Source organism: Palaemon carinicauda, chromosome 8, assembly GCF_036898095.1.
Source record: "Palaemon carinicauda isolate YSFRI2023 chromosome 8, ASM3689809v2, whole genome shotgun sequence".
NCBI lineage: Eukaryota > Metazoa > Arthropoda > Malacostraca > Decapoda > Palaemonidae > Palaemon > Palaemon carinicauda.
Genome location: NC_090732.1, coordinates 175,926,959 through 175,945,891, shown reverse-complemented (window position 1 = coordinate 175,945,891; position 18,933 = coordinate 175,926,959). Strand labels below are relative to the sequence as shown.

At 36.2% G+C, this 18,933-nt stretch overlaps 2 protein-coding genes across 2 annotated transcripts in view; one reads left to right on the top strand and one right to left on the bottom strand.

The window, feature by feature from the left end:
- Nucleotides 1–968: 968 nt before the first annotated feature.
- On the top strand, nucleotides 969–15,579 carry LOC137646144 (Parkinson disease protein 7 homolog). The gene is made up of 5 exons (XM_068379351.1): nucleotides 969–1,104; nucleotides 4,324–4,485; nucleotides 8,204–8,273; nucleotides 9,074–9,199; nucleotides 14,910–15,579. Exons 1-5 carry the CDS (start codon nucleotides 1,021–1,023, stop codon nucleotides 15,023–15,025), a joined length of 558 nt encoding a protein of 185 aa, XP_068235452.1. The 5' UTR covers nucleotides 969–1,020; the 3' UTR covers nucleotides 15,026–15,579.
- Nucleotides 15,580–15,884: 305 nt separating this feature from the next.
- Nucleotides 15,885–18,933, bottom strand: part of LOC137646142 (oxidoreductase NAD-binding domain-containing protein 1-like) — a 63,555-nt gene continuing 60,506 nt past the window's right edge. Inside the window, exon 6 of the mRNA XM_068379350.1 lies at nucleotides 15,885–17,060. Within this exon, the coding sequence (XP_068235451.1) occupies nucleotides 16,894–17,060 (167 nt within the window). The 3' untranslated portion in view covers nucleotides 15,885–16,893. The remainder of the gene's footprint in view (nucleotides 17,061–18,933) is intronic.

Below are 18,933 nucleotides of genomic sequence, written 5' to 3'. Positions count from 1 at the left end.
TATATAAATCATCTATTAAAAGATGATACCAAAAAGAGTAGAATGAAGAGATAGGATCTACGTAAATATATGAAATTTACTATAATTGAGATATGAAAAATATAAGAAACTATTTATAATGTAAAGCAATATAAAGACAGACCAGGATTATTTTGTACAGTAAGGCAGGGTTGCCATACGTACATGTACGATTATTTTAGGTCCAGTACGATGTACGATACATACCTTATGTATATACATATGTGTGTGTTTAACTAAACAATTATACTAAAATCTTTTGAAATAAGTCGATCATGTAACTCTTTAATTATTATTTTGAAACTGTGTACGATAACTTTGGTTGAAAAACGACAATTTTAAGGCTCATGTACGATAGTCCAGTCTAAATCATCTGGTAACTGTCAGGGTTGCCAGGTTTTCTAAATGAGAAAAGGTCAATTTCTAATCAACAGAGGCTTTAAAAGGTCAACCCATTAATAGAAAAAGGTCAAAAATATAGTATTTAAGGCTCGGCTTTTTTTCATATTACTAAAGGCCAACCTATTTAAATACAAAAAGGTCAAATATGAGTTTTTTTTGGCCGGAAAAAAGGCCAAACTGGCAACCCTGATGTATCCCACCAGTGTTGCCAGATGGGTTAGTGTAAAAATCCCTAAAACTCTTGATAAAAAATCCCCATTTCCAGAAATATATTTTCTTCTCATACAGAAATTACTCACTATACTTCATGTAATTGTAAATAAACTAATTACAACAATATAAAGGTTTACTCATCTCTATTTCTTCGTCATAGATATGTGTACAGAGTATCGTCACTAGTCATCCAAAATCCCCAAATCTAAGGATAAATCCCCAAATCTAAGGATAAGTCCCCAAATCTAGGGATAAATACCCATATCTGCTAACCCTGCCACACCGGCTTCGCCATTGCAAATTTGCAAGCAGTTCGACATAACAAAACAGTTGATATTATTAACAAAAGTGTTAGTTATTCATCTTCCTTCGAGTTAATATTGCAATATGGTGTCTGCTGTGCTTTTGTTGGCCGAAGGGGCCGAAGAAATGGAAGCTGTTATTACCATCGACACCCTTAGGAGAGGCGGCGTAAGTGACCTTCAAAATTTGTTACCTTGGAAAATTAATTTATTCTTTTATCTAAGTCATTGTCAGTCTTATATAATTAAGTCATTTCGTTAACTGATACCTTTGGATTAATTTTATTTCATTGTAATAGTTTTGAAATTATTTTTTTTTACCATAGGCGAAGACTTAATGCCGGTACAGCAAATCCGAATTTTGAAAAACTCAAAATTGTAGCGCAAGAATATATTGATTTATTTAAATTAGTTGAAATTTGGTTAAAAACTTTAATAATTGATAGTAAAACCATATAGGTACAGAGACTCAGCCATAAGAATTAAATTAATCATGACTTTATCACTCATCAGAATTCAACTAACGTCCCTGACAGAATTCATCCTTAATAGTAACTACATTTAAATTTAAATAATTATAATCTAGAATTAATGACAGAAACGGTTAATTGCAATCCACTAATGTCTCTCTGATATAAATTTTATAGAGATAGATAATGAAGAAATTAAATTTTATAGGGGTCCTTAGGGTACTTTGTAGAATGGTGGACACCAGCCCTATCCCTAGTAGAGGTAACTGGGGGCTCTCAGAGGGCAATTGTGCCCAATGGTAAGGAGTATTTGCATTGCTAAGGTTATCATTACTAGGTAAGCTACAATCCTAGTTGGTAAAGCAGGATACTATAAGCCAAAGGGCTTCAACAGGGAAAAAATAACCCAGTTAGGATAGGAAATAAATAAATAAACTGTAACAGAAGTAATGAAACAGCGTAAAATATTCGTAAATATATGATACGGGGTGTATGTATGGTAGCGGCCACCTGAATGTATTATTATGGCTAACTTTGAATACGGTGTTAGCCCCCTTTCCGTTAGGTAAGTAGGTAAGGACACGGGTTGTAGGTCAAGTTAGGTTAAGGGGAGCAGTTTAGGTTAGTTGATGCCCATTTTTAATCCACGTGGGAGGAACTGGCCGCAGATATGCAAAGGCTCCAATGATACTTTAATTTTTAGTGTTTTATGCATTTTTTACCATGATTAATAGGGCAAACCATCCATTTATGAATTTTTGACCCCCCTTATATAAAGACAATAATGGGGGACCCCAGTGGGAAACCCGGGGTTTTGGGGTGGGGAAATGCAAACTAGTGATTTTGCATATATAATAATGGTCAGAAATCCAAAATAAACACAAGCTAACCAGTTGAAAAATATATGGTTCATTTAAGTGGCTGAAATTAAAGTGTCAATTTTCTATGATTCGCTTCACGTCTTTCTAAAGGGTTTTGCTCTGCCGTGGCTCAGTACGCTCGGAAAATTAACATTACTGTACTGTACATCACTGCTCCTATGTACTGGCAAGCGGTACATGTTGAGCTGTGCTCGTAAGCCTCGGGGTCATTACTTTTGGGGATATATTTTTAAATTATTACTGGTGTTTGCTCCGGTGGGGCTTGCTGCTTACTCAAAATTAACGTTACATCCCTGCTCCTTTGTACTTGCAAGCGATACATGTTGAGCTGTGCTCCTATGCCCTGAGGGTCATTACTTTGGTGGGTAAATATATGATACTTTAATTTCTAGCTAAATACATGAATCATTTATTTTTCCTACTCATTATCTTGTGTTCTATGCATTTATGACCTTGATTATTGCGGCAAACCACCCGTTCATGAGCTTTTGGACCCCCTTAGATAAAGACAATTATAGGGGACCCCAGTGGGAGAACAGGGTTTTTAGGGTGGGGAAATGTCATAAACGAGTGATTTACAGCAATAATAATGGTCAGAAATACAAAATAAGAGCAAGACAACCAGTTGGAAAAATATATGGATCATGTAAGTGGCTGAACGTAGGCCAAACGTGATTATTTAACACATTTGAGAGTTGTAAAAGGGTACAGGACCTAACAAATCCACCTAACCTACCCTAGTAGTTCCCAGGTCACAATCCCTAGCCGGGGTCAAGCCCTTGGACCCCCTTCCTAGGTCACAGCCCCTAGCTGTGGGCAAGCCCCCAGACCCCCTTACCAGGTCACAACCCCTAGACGGGGGCAAGCCCCCTGGGCCCCCCTTCCCAGGCCACAACCGCTAGCCGGACACCCCCTTCCCAGGCCACAACTGCTAGCCGGACACCCCCTTCCCAGGCCACAACTGCTAGCCGGACACCCCCTTCCCAGGCCACAACTGCTAGCCGGACACCCCCTTCCCAGGTCGCAAACTAAAAGTAAATCACAAATAAATCCTTAGATTATGATAAAGTAAATCACAAATAAATCCTTCCATTATGAAAAAATAAATCACAACTAATTCCTTACCTTATGATTGATATCATCGCCTTTTTTATTTTCTTGGCAATCATTACAAAAGCGTTGCAGTAGAAATTGTCCTGGCCTTCCCTGAAAATTAAATCTGAATGGGACCTTCGAGGCCCCATGTCGGTGTTATTTTTTAATTTCACACGAGTAGCAATAGCCTTACCCTAACGGAGAGCGTTTCCATCATAATCAATTGCCGACATAAACGAAATTACACTAAATTTCAAAATAGATTGATATCCACTCTTCGAGACATCTTCACGAGATGGTGGTTAACTTAAAACTGAAGGCGAAGGTGGGGAAAAAATGGCTGTTGTAGAACAACATCTGGGAAATTCTGAAGAAGTAATTGTAAGCTGTTAATTGGTTTAAAAAAAACCACCTGATATGTAAGTTATGCCCCAGCCCTCATTAAACATTTAACATATAGAGGAAAATGCCAAACTATAGACAAATTCCAGTTTTGCTAATGATTAAAGTATCATGTCAACCAAAATATTCTTAAAACAGTAAAAACATTGAAATAGGTCTTTCATACATACATACATAAATAATTCATACTATAAAGCTTGTTCAACATAAAAACATTCACTGCAAGTTTGAACTTTTGAAGTTCCGCGTGTCTGATTAGGAGGATCATTCCACAACTTGGTCATAGCTGGAATAAAACTGGTGGGGATATTTCACACTAGGGTATATCTCTTTGGCTTAGTAAAATGGTATTTCCATTAGCTGTTATATGCCCGAGGGTATGCGTGTCCACCTATCTACAAACGCTCTCATATATGCTGTTCAAAAGTACTAGGGTTTAGTTAGTATGTAAAAATGGTGTGTCTTAAGTTAGTACTTTCCTCTTATTGTATTGTGAAAATAATTATAAGTGCGATGTTTAATTAATATTACTACTTTCAGGTAACAGTCACTGTAGCAGGGTTGGGTGGCGATGGCCCTATCAAATGTAGCAGGGACGTCTATATTAAACCTGACATGTCACTTAAGGACGCTGTTGCCAAAGGCCCCTACGACGCAGTTGTTATTCCTGGTGGAATGCAGGGATCGGAAAATGTTGCTGCAGTAAGTGCAACCGAGTTAATTTCACTTATGCAGTAACCTAAAGTGTTTGTATATGCTAAGCTTAAGTAACATCAGTATTTAACCCTTTTACCCCCAGGCTATTTGGAAATTTCCAACCCTTAACCCCCAGGGGGTTATTTTTTTCCCAGCACATTTTGCAGTATATATTTTTTAAATTGCTCTAACAGGATTAATTTTTGTCATAGAGAGGTCAGGTTGGTCTCATTCTCTTGGAAAATGCCTGAATTTTCTCAAAAAATTATCAAAAATATGAAAAAAAAATTTATAGCATTTTTTTGCAAGGACATACCGGTACGTCCATGGGGGTAAAGGGATGGCTTTTGTGAAACGTACCAGTACGTCCTTTGGGGGTAAAAGGGCTAAGAAGTATGTATTTTGTAATGTGGACTACTTTATAATTGGTATTTTTCTATGAAGGAAATTGGGATTTTAAGTTTCCATTTTTTTTTTTTTTTTGCTAGGTGTTATTTTAGCTAGCATTCGTCTTTGAACTATAACTTAGGTGCTGCGTCCCCACCCTATTTGTACCCAAGTCTTGAGTTGCCTCCCAGGTCCCGGCTCTGGGTCTTACTAATCAAATGCCATACATGTATCCAATAATTGGTCAGGTATAACATACTCATAACCCAAAGTGGCATCAAACAAACAATTTAGTTCAGGTGCCCATCACGATAACTATGCAGTTGGGTTTGTTTGATATTTTGTCGTACTTAGGAGTGTGAATTGTCATACAGAAGTTCTTCAACTTATAAACTTAACCCTTTTACCCCCAAAGGACGTACTGGTGCGTTTCACAAAAGCCATCCCTTTACCCCCATGGACGTACCGGTACGTCCTTGCAAAAAAATGCTATAAAAATTACTTTTTTCATATTTTTGATAATTTTTTGAAAAAATTCAGGCATTTTCCGAGAGAATGAGACCAACCTGACCTATCTATGACAAAATTTAAGGCTGTTAGAGCAATTTAAAAAAAAATATACTGCAAAATGTGCTGGGAAAAAAACCCCCTGGGGGTTAAGGGTTGGAAATTTCCAAATAGCCTGGGGGTTAAAGAGTGAATTGGTTTCAAGAAGCTGTTTTTAAGTAGGTATTTGATAACTTTTGGCGAAGGGTAGGTCGAACCTGAATCCCATGCCTATGATTTCCAGCTACAAAATTCAACAAATAGTTGGGTTTCATATGAAATAAATATCAGGTTATTACAAGTTTTATTTTACTTACTGTTTTAATTGATAAAATATTTTATTACAGTATTTATCTTATTTTTGTTATTGGATTTGTGTTGTATCTGAATGTTTGTAAGTCAAATATAAGTTGAGGACCTGTGCATTGTGTGCTGATTAGCCAATAGATTTTCCGGGTGGCACAAAGATACTGTATTGGCCTGTCTTAACCCTCTTGATTACCATGCTTTGTAATGTAGCAGAAGCAGCAATAGCTCTTTAGTATGTCTTGTTCATTGCTACCCCCCACTCCCTCTATACATGTGTCTTTAAAGGTGCCCCTCTACGGTAGTACGGAGTATTGTAGCAAAGTTTGAGCAGGGGTGTTAGTATGTAATTTCTCCAAGTTTGACCTAAATGGCTCCAAGGAATCCTCAGTCCTACAATCGGAGAGCATAAGGGTGGGTCAAGTTAATAGTGAGGCAATTCTTCATCCTAATTTTTTGAAGATTACTGATTCTGTATTGGCATTCATAGTTACTGGTTATGGTGGTTTATCATGACAAATTTAAGAAACTAAAACATTTTTGGTTTCAAGGTACAATACTAGAAGGTTTCTAAAGGTTGGCCCCACTGCTTGATTAACATCTTGTTAATCAGAGGCTTATAGCAAGTCATTGGTTGTATAAAGGTTTGCTATTTTGATTTGGTTCATGCCCATGAATTGATAAGAAAAATAGGAAACACTGGTGAAAGTTTTTACCGCTGTATCCACTTGTACCTTGGCTTCTCACCAGATGCCAGGAAAGCTAAAAGCTTGTCAGTCGTCTTGCCAGGACTTGTAGAATCTTCTCCAGTTAGCTCTATCTAAGTAAATTTCCTGCTTCTCAACCTCATAAATAGTAGAACCCCTGTTAGTAATAGCCATCGCAATGGTCCTTCCATCTCTTATGGGGTTTTCCCACCGGTCTTCTACCTGCTGGTATCGACTCCCGGAACTGACAACTTGTATACAGTAATACCTCACAATACAAAATTTATTCGTTCCGGAGTGGCTTTGTAACATGATTTTTTCGTAGAATGTAATAGAGCCAAATACATTTGAATCATTCAATACACCTAACCTAACAGTGGAAATTTCACTTCGTATCCTGAGTATTTTTTTTGTAATATGAGGCAAAAAAATCTTCATATGTTGTTTTGTATGATAAGTTCTTGTAAACAGAAACTTGCATATCCTGAGGTATTACTGTAGGTTACTTGGCCAGAAATTTCATCGTCATCATCATCTCCTATGCCCATTGCCGCAAAGGGCTTCGGTTAGATTTCTCCAGCCGTCTCTAGCTATCTTCAATACTTCTCCATTCATCATCTCCTACAGTACTTTGCACTTCATAATCCATAGCCATGTAAGCCTGGGTCTTCCAACTCTTCTAGTGCCTTGTGGAGGCAAGAAATTTAGTAACAATATTTTGTTATTCAAACTCTTGAGGGTGGTTGAACATGCAGAGCAGCTGAAGTATCTTCTTGTGATAATGGTTTTTTCTGTGATTAGTTTAGAGTAAATTCTTTAGTGGTTGGTTTCTTAACCATTCCTGTAAGGAAATCATAGTTTGCAATCAGGAATTTGGTAATATACTCTATATGCAATTAGGATTAAAACTTGCATGATATTGTTTGGCTCACAGTATTGCCATATGTTTTTACCTGTATAAGGAGAGCCACACTTTACACTTTTAACATAATGGATGTTTCTATAGTGTTTAAACTATTCATTAATAATAATTAGATATTCATCCAAAATATATCTACTAGCAAAGGTTGCCTAATTGAAAAAAAGCATTAATAATATGTCACTGATAAACTGTAGTCTTTCTTGAAAAGTATTAGTAATTAAATTTTAGTATGCTTTACTTTGAAGAACTGACCTGTCCATATGAGATCTCGTTATACAGTACTGTATATAGTATTTGTGATTTCAGGAAAAATAATTTTAGTATGCTTTACTTTGAAGAACTGATCTTTCCATATGAGATCTTGTGATCTCACTGGTGCTAGAAAGGAATGAGGGAAGAAGCGTGGGAAGTGTAGGGGTGGGGGGAGGGTAGTCGTAGTAGAGGGCAATAGTCGGATGTAGAACAGCACCTCGTAGTATCGGTGGATATTGAGGAAGGAGAGGACTAACTGGTGAGGGACCTCTGGTCGTGGTTCTAACACGCCCCAGTTACTATACCGACACTCAATTAGAGTGAGCGAGCTGAGTTTATTCCTGGCATTCCATGCAACTTTTTTCTCTGGTTTATTTAGCAGTATTTATACCTTAGAAATGGGGGTATAAGGAGCATTTCTCTGGGCGACACAGGTCCCTCGCCCAGAAATAGATTTTTCCTTCGTCAAAATCCCTTCTGTGATTTCAGGAAAAATAATTTTAGTATGCTTTACTATGAAGAACTGGTCTATCCATATGAGATCTCGTTATACAGTATGTAGTATTTGTGATATCAGGAAAAATAACTTTATTTTATTTTACAGAGTGAGGAAGCAAAAGCACTCGTGGTAGAGCAAGAGAAGGCTGGGCGAGTTATTGGAGCCATATGTGCTGGTAAGTGTTACATGATATTTTGTTTTCAATTTGCGATTTTCCAGCAACTTCGATATCAAATAGATTAAATTGGAAAGTTAACCAGAGCTATCTACTGGTTCTGTAAAATGACTTCCTGTAGTTTCTCTCTTCAATTCTTACCTGATGGGAGTATTGTTCATATGTGAGTACAGGTCATTTTCCTTCATGTAGAATTGTAGATGATTGTCACACGGTGAATCATCTCTGTAAAGAACTGAGGGTTGTGTAGCCAGGAAAAGTACAAGGTTATTTTTTAAATTTCCTATATTTTTAAGTTGTAGATTCTAGATTTTTATGTTTGATTTATATCTATATTTTTGATCATGGTTTTTCTATCATGGTTCACCTAAAATAGAGTAAAACATTATATTCACTAAATCATAGTAACAAAAACAGCATTGTCTAATGAATCAGGGTTATTAGACTTGAAATTTTGCAATTTGACGATGGCTTTTTAGATCTTGGTATCAGTTCGTTCAACTTAAGACATCAGAGGTAGATTGTCATGTTTTCAAAGAAGTCGGGCAAAATTTGTTATTGCTAATATAGAAACTTCACAAATGAATCAGGGTTTTTGGACTTGAAATTTTGCAATATGACGATGGCTTTTTAGATCTCGGTATCAATTCGTTCAACTTTTTAAGACGTTAGAGTTAGATTGTCGTGTTTTCAAAGAAATGAGGCAAAATTTGTTATTGCTAATATAGAAACTTCACAACCCATAATGACAATTTACTAGATTGATTTTGAATTTACTAATTAGTTTTTATTTTCCCCAGCTCCTGCGGTCTGCCTCCCAGCACATGGAGTTGGAGAGGGAAAGAAGGTGACCTGCTACCCTTCTTTGGAAAAGAAATTCCCTGATGGAAAGTACACGTTCCAGCCAGACAAGGTGGTGGTTGATGGTGAGTTGACATACAGGGAATAGTTCTTTAAAATACATGTTGGGTTCATTCTATTATAGTTGGAACATGTAAAAGTTTTAGTCGTAATATGATCTTTTCAGAGATTTGTCTACAGTATTGTTATCTAAGCAAAAACAAGGCTGTGCTTATTTGAAATGATGATTGAAGATTTGGTAGCGATGTTAGCATCTTGTATTCTTTAACCCTTTTACCCCCAGGCTATTTGGAAATTTCCAACCCTTAACTCCCAGGGGGTTATTTTTTTCCCAGCACATTTTGCAGTATATTTTTTTTTTTAAATTGCTCTAACAGCCTTAATTTTTGTCATAGAGAGGTCAGGTTGGTCTCATTCTCTTGGAAAATGCCTGAATTTTCTCAAAAAATTATCAAAAATATGAAAAAAAAAATTTGTTATAGCAATTTTTTGCAAGGACATACCGGTACGTAAAGGGATGGCTTTTGTGAACGTCCTTTGAGGGTAAAAGGGTTAAGTTCCGTAAATTATTCAGTAAACAAAAGAGGTATCTATTCCCTTGAACTAGGAGTGCAGTACTATAATTCTTTTGCGCCATGTTTTTTCCCTTTTCCCAAGATACACTACTTCCATTAACCTTGTAGAAGGATAGTGCCATCAGTTCACTTCACACATTCCACTGTGGCAACGATTAGAATTTTGTAGCATTCGGCTCTTAGCTGCACTTGCTTGCTTTATATCCTTCTTCTCCTCGATTCTTGTTTCCTTTCTTCCATCTTGCTGATCAATCTCTATTACCTTATGTTCATAAATCCCATCCACTTCCATTTAATGGATTTTATCTATGACTGTCTTCTTACCATTATGGCTAAGGTACAAGAAGATGAAAGAAAGGCCTCTTTTAATTTTGTTGGTGATTAAAATGCTTACCATAGGGAGTGGTTAAATTCTGTTTCACGTACTGATCACCATTGCTTAAGAGCTTTGGACTTTGCCACTGAATCAGGCTGTGAGAAAATCACAAGTGAAGCTACTCGCAGGTCTGGTAACTGCTTGGACCTCATGTACACTGACCCCCATGGCATTATAACAAGTCAGACTGGTTCTCTAGTTGGGACATCTGATCATGCCTTGATTTCATTAGTAGTGAAGACTGAGAAGCCTGTCGAAGATGGATCATACTCACTCAAGATTTATATAAAATCTGTAGCAGACTGGAATGGCATTTTGAGTGATCTTTTGGGCTTGGTTTTGGTCACAAATGTATAATATTGTTGAGCCTGTTGTTCCTTTGAATGAGAATCACGTCAGCATAAATGATAGGCGTATTCATTCTCGTGTACTAAGGCACTGAGTGAAAGACACCCTGGTTCAGTGATGACTGTATACGTTCTTATTTAGGGAAACAGGAGGCCTATCATATTTGGAAAGATAACAGATCAGATTTGACTTGGAATAACTATATTAAGCTTTGAGTGTTTGCTCAGACAGTTTGTCCTTCAATTGTAAAGGAAAACAATTTAACCTTAAAAGAAACCCTTCAGGTACAACCTAGGACCTTAAGTGTTTGGCTACCATTAAATCTGCACTCTTTGGTGTAGACGCAACAGCTCCCCCAAATGGCTCTGTCACTCACTGTCCAAAGGAAAAGGCAACCCTTTTGGCTGATATGTTTGAGGATAAGCAGGTTAATGCTGATATGTTCGACAGTGAGCAGGGTGATGACAAACTTATCTTCCTCATTCCTGTTTTCCTGAAGCTGAGCTAACTAGCTTGATGGACCTTGATGCTTATGGAGGTGTAGACAAATTGAATTATTCCTTTGTTTTTTTTTACTATAAAGACAGCAGATTTCTTAGCTCCAAAGTTATGTTTTTATGCAAGGTAGTAAGAAGAGGTTCTTTCAGCACTTAGAGAATTGGTAATGTTACTCCATTATGTATATGCATTTGTGGTAGCTCAAATCCACCAGATTACTGCTCAATTTCCATGACTCCTACATTTAAAGTTTTTGAAAGTCTTTTGGCAAAACATCTAAATAGGTGTGCTGAAGGTACTGTAATCATTTGTTCCCTAGTTTGCAATTTGGCTTTCGTAAAGGCCTTGGAGCATGTGATGCCCCTCATACAATCTCCTATGCTGTACAGAAAACCCTTGATTGTGGTCAGGAAGTTTGCATGATTGGCCTTGATTTTAGTGCTGCCTTTGACCATGTTAATCACAAGGCCCTTGTTTTCAAACTCACACAGTTGGGATTGTGTGGGTCTTTTCTTAGCATCATTTTTTTAATTTTTAAGTAGTAGATCGCAAAGAGTTGTTGTTGATAGGCACCATAGTTAGCATAGGAATGTGACATCTGGTGTTCCTCAGGGTAGTGTTCTTGGCCCATTATTTTTTCATACTATATACACATGACAGGTGGTTTGGCCTAAAAACAATCTCATTGCATATGATGCTACACTTTTTGCATTGATTCCGTCTCCTGATTGTAAATCTAGGGTTGCTGAATCCCTTAATAGAGATCTAGGTAAAATTAGTGCATGGTGCAAATTATGGGGCATGAAGTTGAAGCCTAACAAAACTCAAAGTATGATTCTAAGTAGGTCGAGGACAGTGACTCCCCAAAATCCGGATCTCAGCATCGATATTTCTTTATCTGTATGAATCTTAAAATTTTCGGGGTGATTCTCAACTGCAAATTTACTTTTGAGAAAAACATTAGGTCTGTATCTTCAATTGCATAATCTATTCTGAAGAAGTGTTTTAATTCATTCATTATACCTTATTTTGAGCTTTGTTCTTTCTGGTCTTCAGCTGCTGATTAAAATTTCTTATTCCTGGTATAGATATTAATCTCTGGCACAGTTTTTAATTAGTTTGTTCTACATGTTTCGTAAGATTTTCCATAATTCTGATTATTCTTTACATTCAGATCTTCCCGGACAGTACCATCCTGTTTGTAAAACCAGGGATGGAGTTAATTGTAATAGTCATGCCTTCTCCATCATGAGGCTCATTACTACACAGTATTCTAGAAGTTTTATTCCAGTTGTGACCAAGTTGTGGAATGTTGGGTAGTTGAATCAATCTTGTAGCAAATGTCTTTATGTTGAACAGGCTGCATAAGTCTCTCTATAGTTTATATAGGAAAGATCTGTTTTAATGTTGTTACTCTTCTTAAAATATGAATGGCGAGCGATTGTGACGCAGTTCAGGTAGGCCCTGCTGCTTCCTCCAGTGCCTTGGATGACCACGGAGGTAGCAGCAGTAGGGGATTCAGCATTATGAAGCTTCATCTGTGGTGGACAATGTGGGAGGGTGGGCTGTGCCACCCTAGCAGTACCAGCCGAACTCGGTCGAGTCCCTTGTCAGGCTGGGAGGAACGTAGAGAGGAGACGTCCCCTTTTTTGTTTCATTTGTTTGATGTCGGCTACCCCTCAAAATTGGGAAAGTGCCTTGGTATATGTATGTATTACTTCTCACATACTTTATTTTCTTTCCTCACTGGGCTATTTTTCCCTGTTGGAGCCCTTGGGCTTGCAGCATCATGCTTTTCCAACTGGGTTTGTATCTGAGTTAATAATGATAAAAATAATAATAATAATATATTCCATAAAATCAACTCTAATAATAATTTTTGTTACTGAAGTGGCCATATGTTCATATATCATCTATATACACCACTTCTCGTTACTATATGACTTTTCATAGGAGTGATCACTCCAATTTTTATAGATTCCATTATTAACTCCTATGGATCCACCTCATAAATGGATGAGAGAAGACACAGGTTACCACAAGCTTAGCCAGGGTTTCAATTTGGACAAAGTGTTCTTATTGGTCGGTTGTCATGATCAAGTCAAGGTGTTATATCTTAAAACACCTGTTGCAGTTTACGGGTGTCCCCAAACATCTATCTATTGTGGAACAGGACTTATTTGCATTGTGACGTGATATAAAAAGAGGTAGAGAAATATTTAATATTCTTGATGTGTTGCATTCATTGCATTAGCTTCGAAGCTTCACAAGATTATTATATGAAAATTCTGTTAATGGAAATGGAAAAAATTGTATTGGAACCTTTCTCCCCCTTAAAATTAGTAGAGTACTGTATAGGAAATAATTTCAAGTGTACTGAAATTGCAGAAATATTTCTGGGAACATTTCTTCTAAAATGTGGAGTCTTGGAAATTATTTTCTCAATTATAGTTACTCTGGACCTAAAAAAAAAAGTTGCAAGGAGCCAAACAATGCCAAGTTCACATCAAGATAAGTCAGAGGTGTTCTATCAAAATGTGACTTTACTGCTTCAGGTGATGGTTAATTTTCTTAGGTTGAAATATACCTTCCTGGAAGTGAACTTTTTATTCAAATAGTTAGAATTTAGCATTACTTTAACCGTAGCTATGATGTCAGTCACTCATAACAATTGTATGAGAATTGAAGGAATTAATTTTAAATGTCTGACTGGAAATGCAAATCAAAACAGCTTTTGCACCATTTTGTATTGGCATGACTTTATTAACCAGACATAATTACAGTCTACAACTATGTAAATTTTGTGTATCTAGAGTAACTATTAGTTGCCATTTATAGAAGTATTTCTACAAAGATACTATTTTAGATGATTTCTTTATTTAATTAGTAATGTTGAATCACTCTCGTCAAGTCTAATATAACTCGTAAACTTGTCAGTCCAAGCTAAAAGAGGCAGGTGTCAGATTATTCTCTTTGGCTTCTAGTAAATTTATTCTTTTGACATCTTGGAAGTTGCCATCTTAGTTGTAGTGAAATTCTTTGGATATTAGTAGAGAGGAACTGTCCTGTATATACAGTAATTATATTTAAATCCTCACTTCTGATGTATGCAACTTATAAGGTTTGATATAAAGATCATCCTGACCATTGCATGTAACTGAAAGGCCCTTAGGGAAATGTTATAACTAAGCAGAAAATATTTCTTCATAATTTTCAATGTTTCAGCATAATTTTGATGCCTGTAGATTAGAAAATTTAGTAGACTAATAAACTATTTCAGCATTTTGGCTATATCAGCTGACATTACACCCATTTTCACCATAGAACTCTTTGCGTAGGTTTAACTTGACCTCTGCACACAGATCATGCGATAAAAAAATGGTTGACACCCAACATAGTATGAAGCAAGCCATTACAGTTTTCTATTTTTAAGGAAATGTTAGGGAAGCGAATTATCTCTTGTCCCTTACAATGTGAATAATTTTAAGACAGAGTTGCAATGCAAGACTTGAGGCTCACACACAGAGCTAAAATGTGAAGCGTTTGTTGAATAGATTCCCTTACTGAAGGGAGACTGGTGGTTTTAACAGGACTTTAATATTCATACATATGTAACCCACTGTAGCTACTTTTGAATACTTAATAGCAAATTGATATGGTCTAAAAGATCTTAAAGCAAGAGATTAGGCTAATTGAAATATTCTTTCAGCACATAAAGAATTAATTTTGATGAATAAAATCTTCATTATGCCATTATTACTAAGAGGACTACATTTAAAGTTACACTTGGCGTCTTAATATTTGTAAGAAAGAACAAGGCCTCATCAAGGTGTCAAGGGAATACCAGTTTTATTTGTATGAAATAGTCGTGTCCTTTCTTTACAAGTGTTATTCTTTAGTGACGAAGAGGCAAATTTTATTCAAACTTTTAGGTGATTTCTTATAACGTTATGGCCTTAACTTTTCTTTATTTTTCAGGCCAACTTATAACGTCCCAAGGCCCCGGAACGGCCTTCGATTTTGCCCTCGCTTTGGTGGAGAAGCTCGTGTCGGCAGAGAAGCGAAAAACTGTTGCCAGCGGGCTGCTGCTTTAAGAGAAAACTCTTCGAGGTTTTGCTCATGTGATATTATACTGTACGGTATTTCCATTTACTATTAGTATATGATGTACTGTGCAGCGCTTGCTTGTCGTTATTAAACCAAAACTGAAAATCTCTTCTGTACCTGTTAGGATTTGATATTTCAAGGAAAATTGCATACCCAACATGTAATTGGGTAATTATGGATGTGTAATAGCCTTAGTTTCATAATTTGGTTAATTTTTTGAATGAATACTATTAGTTTTCTTACACTCTTGAGATTGAAGATGATAAACTTTTCACTATTTTTTGGATTCAAAATTCTTATGCACAGTATTACTTAACATGCAGCATTAATTGTTGCCTATATGATGAGGATGCAGAATGTTTGTTTATTTTGCCAATACTTCTAGAATTTATATAATTCTGAAATTAACTGCCATTGGTAAACATGAAGACTTTCAAAGAGTATTTGATGATGGTGGCCTTATTCATGATTAAATTCACTGTAACAACTGTCAGCATGTTAGATATTTCCTAAGTTTCTAAGGAATAAATTAAGAATCATTTTGTTTGTTTAATTACTCTTAAAATTTAACTGTTATTTTTATTATATATATAGTAGGGAATTCAGCGTTATGAAGTTTCATCTGTGGTGGATAACAGGGGAGGTGGGCACCCTTGCAGTACCAGCCGAACTGGGCAGAGTCCCTTGTCAGGCCGGGAGGAACGTAGAGAGGAAAGGTCCCCTTTTTTGGTTTCAATTGTTTGATGTCGGCTACCCCCCAAAATTGGGGAAGTGCCAGGGTTATGTATGATATATGAGCAACATTGTTCATACCAGACATGATGAGGTTAAGCCCATCCCAAATAAGATGTTTGTATAATGTTTATTTTTTATTCAAGTGTAAATATGTTTTAACAAAATTGCAGAGTCGCAGAGTCCTATTCTTAGAGGTAGTCTGGCCCTAAATGAAGGTGAAAATTTGGGCCAGGTAGATGTTTTGGGTATTTCTACTCTGAACGAGTCTCCTTTCCGGAAATTTTAGGCCCACGCTCTGTACAGCTTCCAAGCAATTCTGGCAAGCTCGGTTCAATATTACTATGAAGGTAAATTGTTAGGTATTTCTACTGTGGACGAAGCTCCTTTCCGGAAATTTTGAGACGCCCACTTGGTACAGTCTGGCAAGCTCGGCTCGGCTCAATATTACTATACCCTAAATTTTGACAAGTATAATGAATTGAATTGCTTATCTAAATGTTTTTCAGAAAAAAAGAAAAAATACCAAGTAAAAGGGACCTCAAAATTACTCTACACTGGATTTTAACAAGCTCTATAACTCAAATTGCTTAACTAAATGTTTTTTTTTTTTAAGATAAACGGCAAAAATACTAAGTACTGTAAAAGGGACCTCGACAAATCATATTGGTTAACTAAATGTTTTTTCAAGATAAAAAAAAATATACCAAGTTTCAGGGACCTTACATTCTGCCACGCTTTATATTCCCTGTAAAACATCTTCCAGGAGGTAGATTGATCCCTTCCAAAAAGTTTAAGCCCTAATCTTTCCTCCTGTCTATGAAAACTGGGATAGATTCAGGCATTAAAAGGCTCATTTTATAAGCCTTGGTATAATCATTAAGAGTTTCCAGCACTAATTGTCAACATGAATTCATTACATATAATTATGTAATCTTTTCACTTGGACAACGTAAGTATGATATCTCTGAATGAATAAATTCCTGAGTTTAAAGTGTGCGATTCTTTACTACTGAATCCTAGTCCTGTACTGTAAACTGAATCCTAGTCCTGTACTGTAAATAAAATCTATGAAAAATGTAATGCAGTTCTGTACATATATATACAAAATGTTTTTGAGGAGTTACCACCACTTTTCATATAAAATTTGGTTTCGTGATAAACCACAAACCAAAAGGTTATCCTTGATGTTCTCAATCATTGGTGGAGGACCACAAACGAAAGTCCGTAGGGTAGATGTATCCAATACCTTTAATGCTGACCTTAGATTGTCCTGTGTTATGTGACCACCTGAAATGAAAAAGAAAATATAGTTTGTATTAAAACTTAATTAAAATAAAACATGCAAATCAAACTTTAACATTAATGGAATGGGCAAATAAATTTTTGTGTTGTCAAACTAATCCCTTTTACAAGCCTACAATTATGGTCTAAACAAATTCTAGACAACATAGCTATATAATGAGATCATCTGATGACTGGCTAACCCCACCATGCCTGCGAATCACAAAACCACCACTTTTTTCAGGTGTAACGCTTGCGTTGATAAGTTCTCTATATCCCAAGTTTTAAATGCTTTTGCTAATTTGAGTAAAATCAGTTTGTTTCATCTCACTACTTAATATGTATTGGGCATTTGCTGGGTCAAGATTTCTTGCTTTTCCTCAATTTACTATCCTTTACCTATTCAAGAATCACAAAGTCACCTGTTAACTTTTTCAATGTTCCTCCCATCTTAGGAATCCTTAATTCCAGCCAATGATTTGTCTCCTTGGCTAAGAACAAAATATGTTAGGGACCACAGCTGTGGGTGAAACAGAAGTTCAAGTTTTTCCACCAGAAAGATATTGCTGAAGAAACGGAGACCAATGTAAAGATTTCCTCTATAGCGTTCTATCGGAGCATTTGAAACGTCAATTCTTCTAGCAAGAGGTCTCTCTGGGATCTTTGTAAGGTCTCGAGGAAGCAATGCAGAATGCTCCAGGGATCGTTCAACTGTCAAGAATTATTTGCCTCAACAATAATAGGCAAAGTAAACCAAAAAGAATACTATCAATTTTTCGCCAAATGGCGTGATCCATTCATACTAAACCACTTATTTGGTGGTAGCATAACATAGGAGTATTGATATCTAGAAAAAAAATTAAATTACTGCTTTGTAATAAAAAAAAAGACTTACTTTACACAAAATAAGGTGGATAAAATACTAGTATAAATAACTGGTTAATATCGATAATACTTGATACAGCTTAACAATTATGCTATTCACTGCCCAAGTACAACTGTGGGAAAATTCTGCAATTACATTGAAATAGACATTGGAAAGAAAGATAGAAGAGAGGAACAGGGGTTGAAGTATAAGGATATAAAGCAAGCACAGCTAGGGGCTTTGGGAATGCTGCTAAGACCATTAAGCAACGTCTACAGTGTACCGACGGCCCTACCCCTACCGAAAAGTACGTTCGATGACGTTTGACAACTTTCAGTAATGTGTTATTATGATCTTAGAGTTGTTTCTTGAAGAAAATAGTGTACACGACATTAACACTGGTAATAGAGATTATAAAAGGAGGGATTTTACAAAACAATAATTGAAGTGACCACATCAAAATATAAAATTACTCATTATTATCAATAAGAGCCAAGCTACAACACTGGTTGGAAAAGAAGAATGCTACAAGCCTTAGGGTTCAAACAGGGAAAAATAACCCAGTGAGGAAAAGTAAATAACATTTATGTAAGTAATGAATAGAAAATATATATTTTAAGATGCGTAAAAATCACAGAAAAACGTGATGCTCAGATGTGGAAGAACCACAAGGAAAATGAAAATACGAAATATACGATTAAGTCCTGACTAGTTTCGTGATACTTCTTCAGTCCTGGTTCTTCTGCATATTTTAAGATGAGTAGCAATGTTAAAATGGATGTTATATATAAACTTCGGTCAACCTGTTCAACATAATATTTACTGTACAAATTTACAACACAACATATTTACTACACAGCTGGAATAAAACTTCTAGAATGTGTAGTGTTGAGATTTATGGTGGAAAAGGCAAGTCTTAGAATTAATTGCATACCAAGTAAAGGATGGGAAGATCTGAAAGCGAAGGATGCTTAGAATTATAGAAAAATCTTATGGAACATGTATAAAGAACTA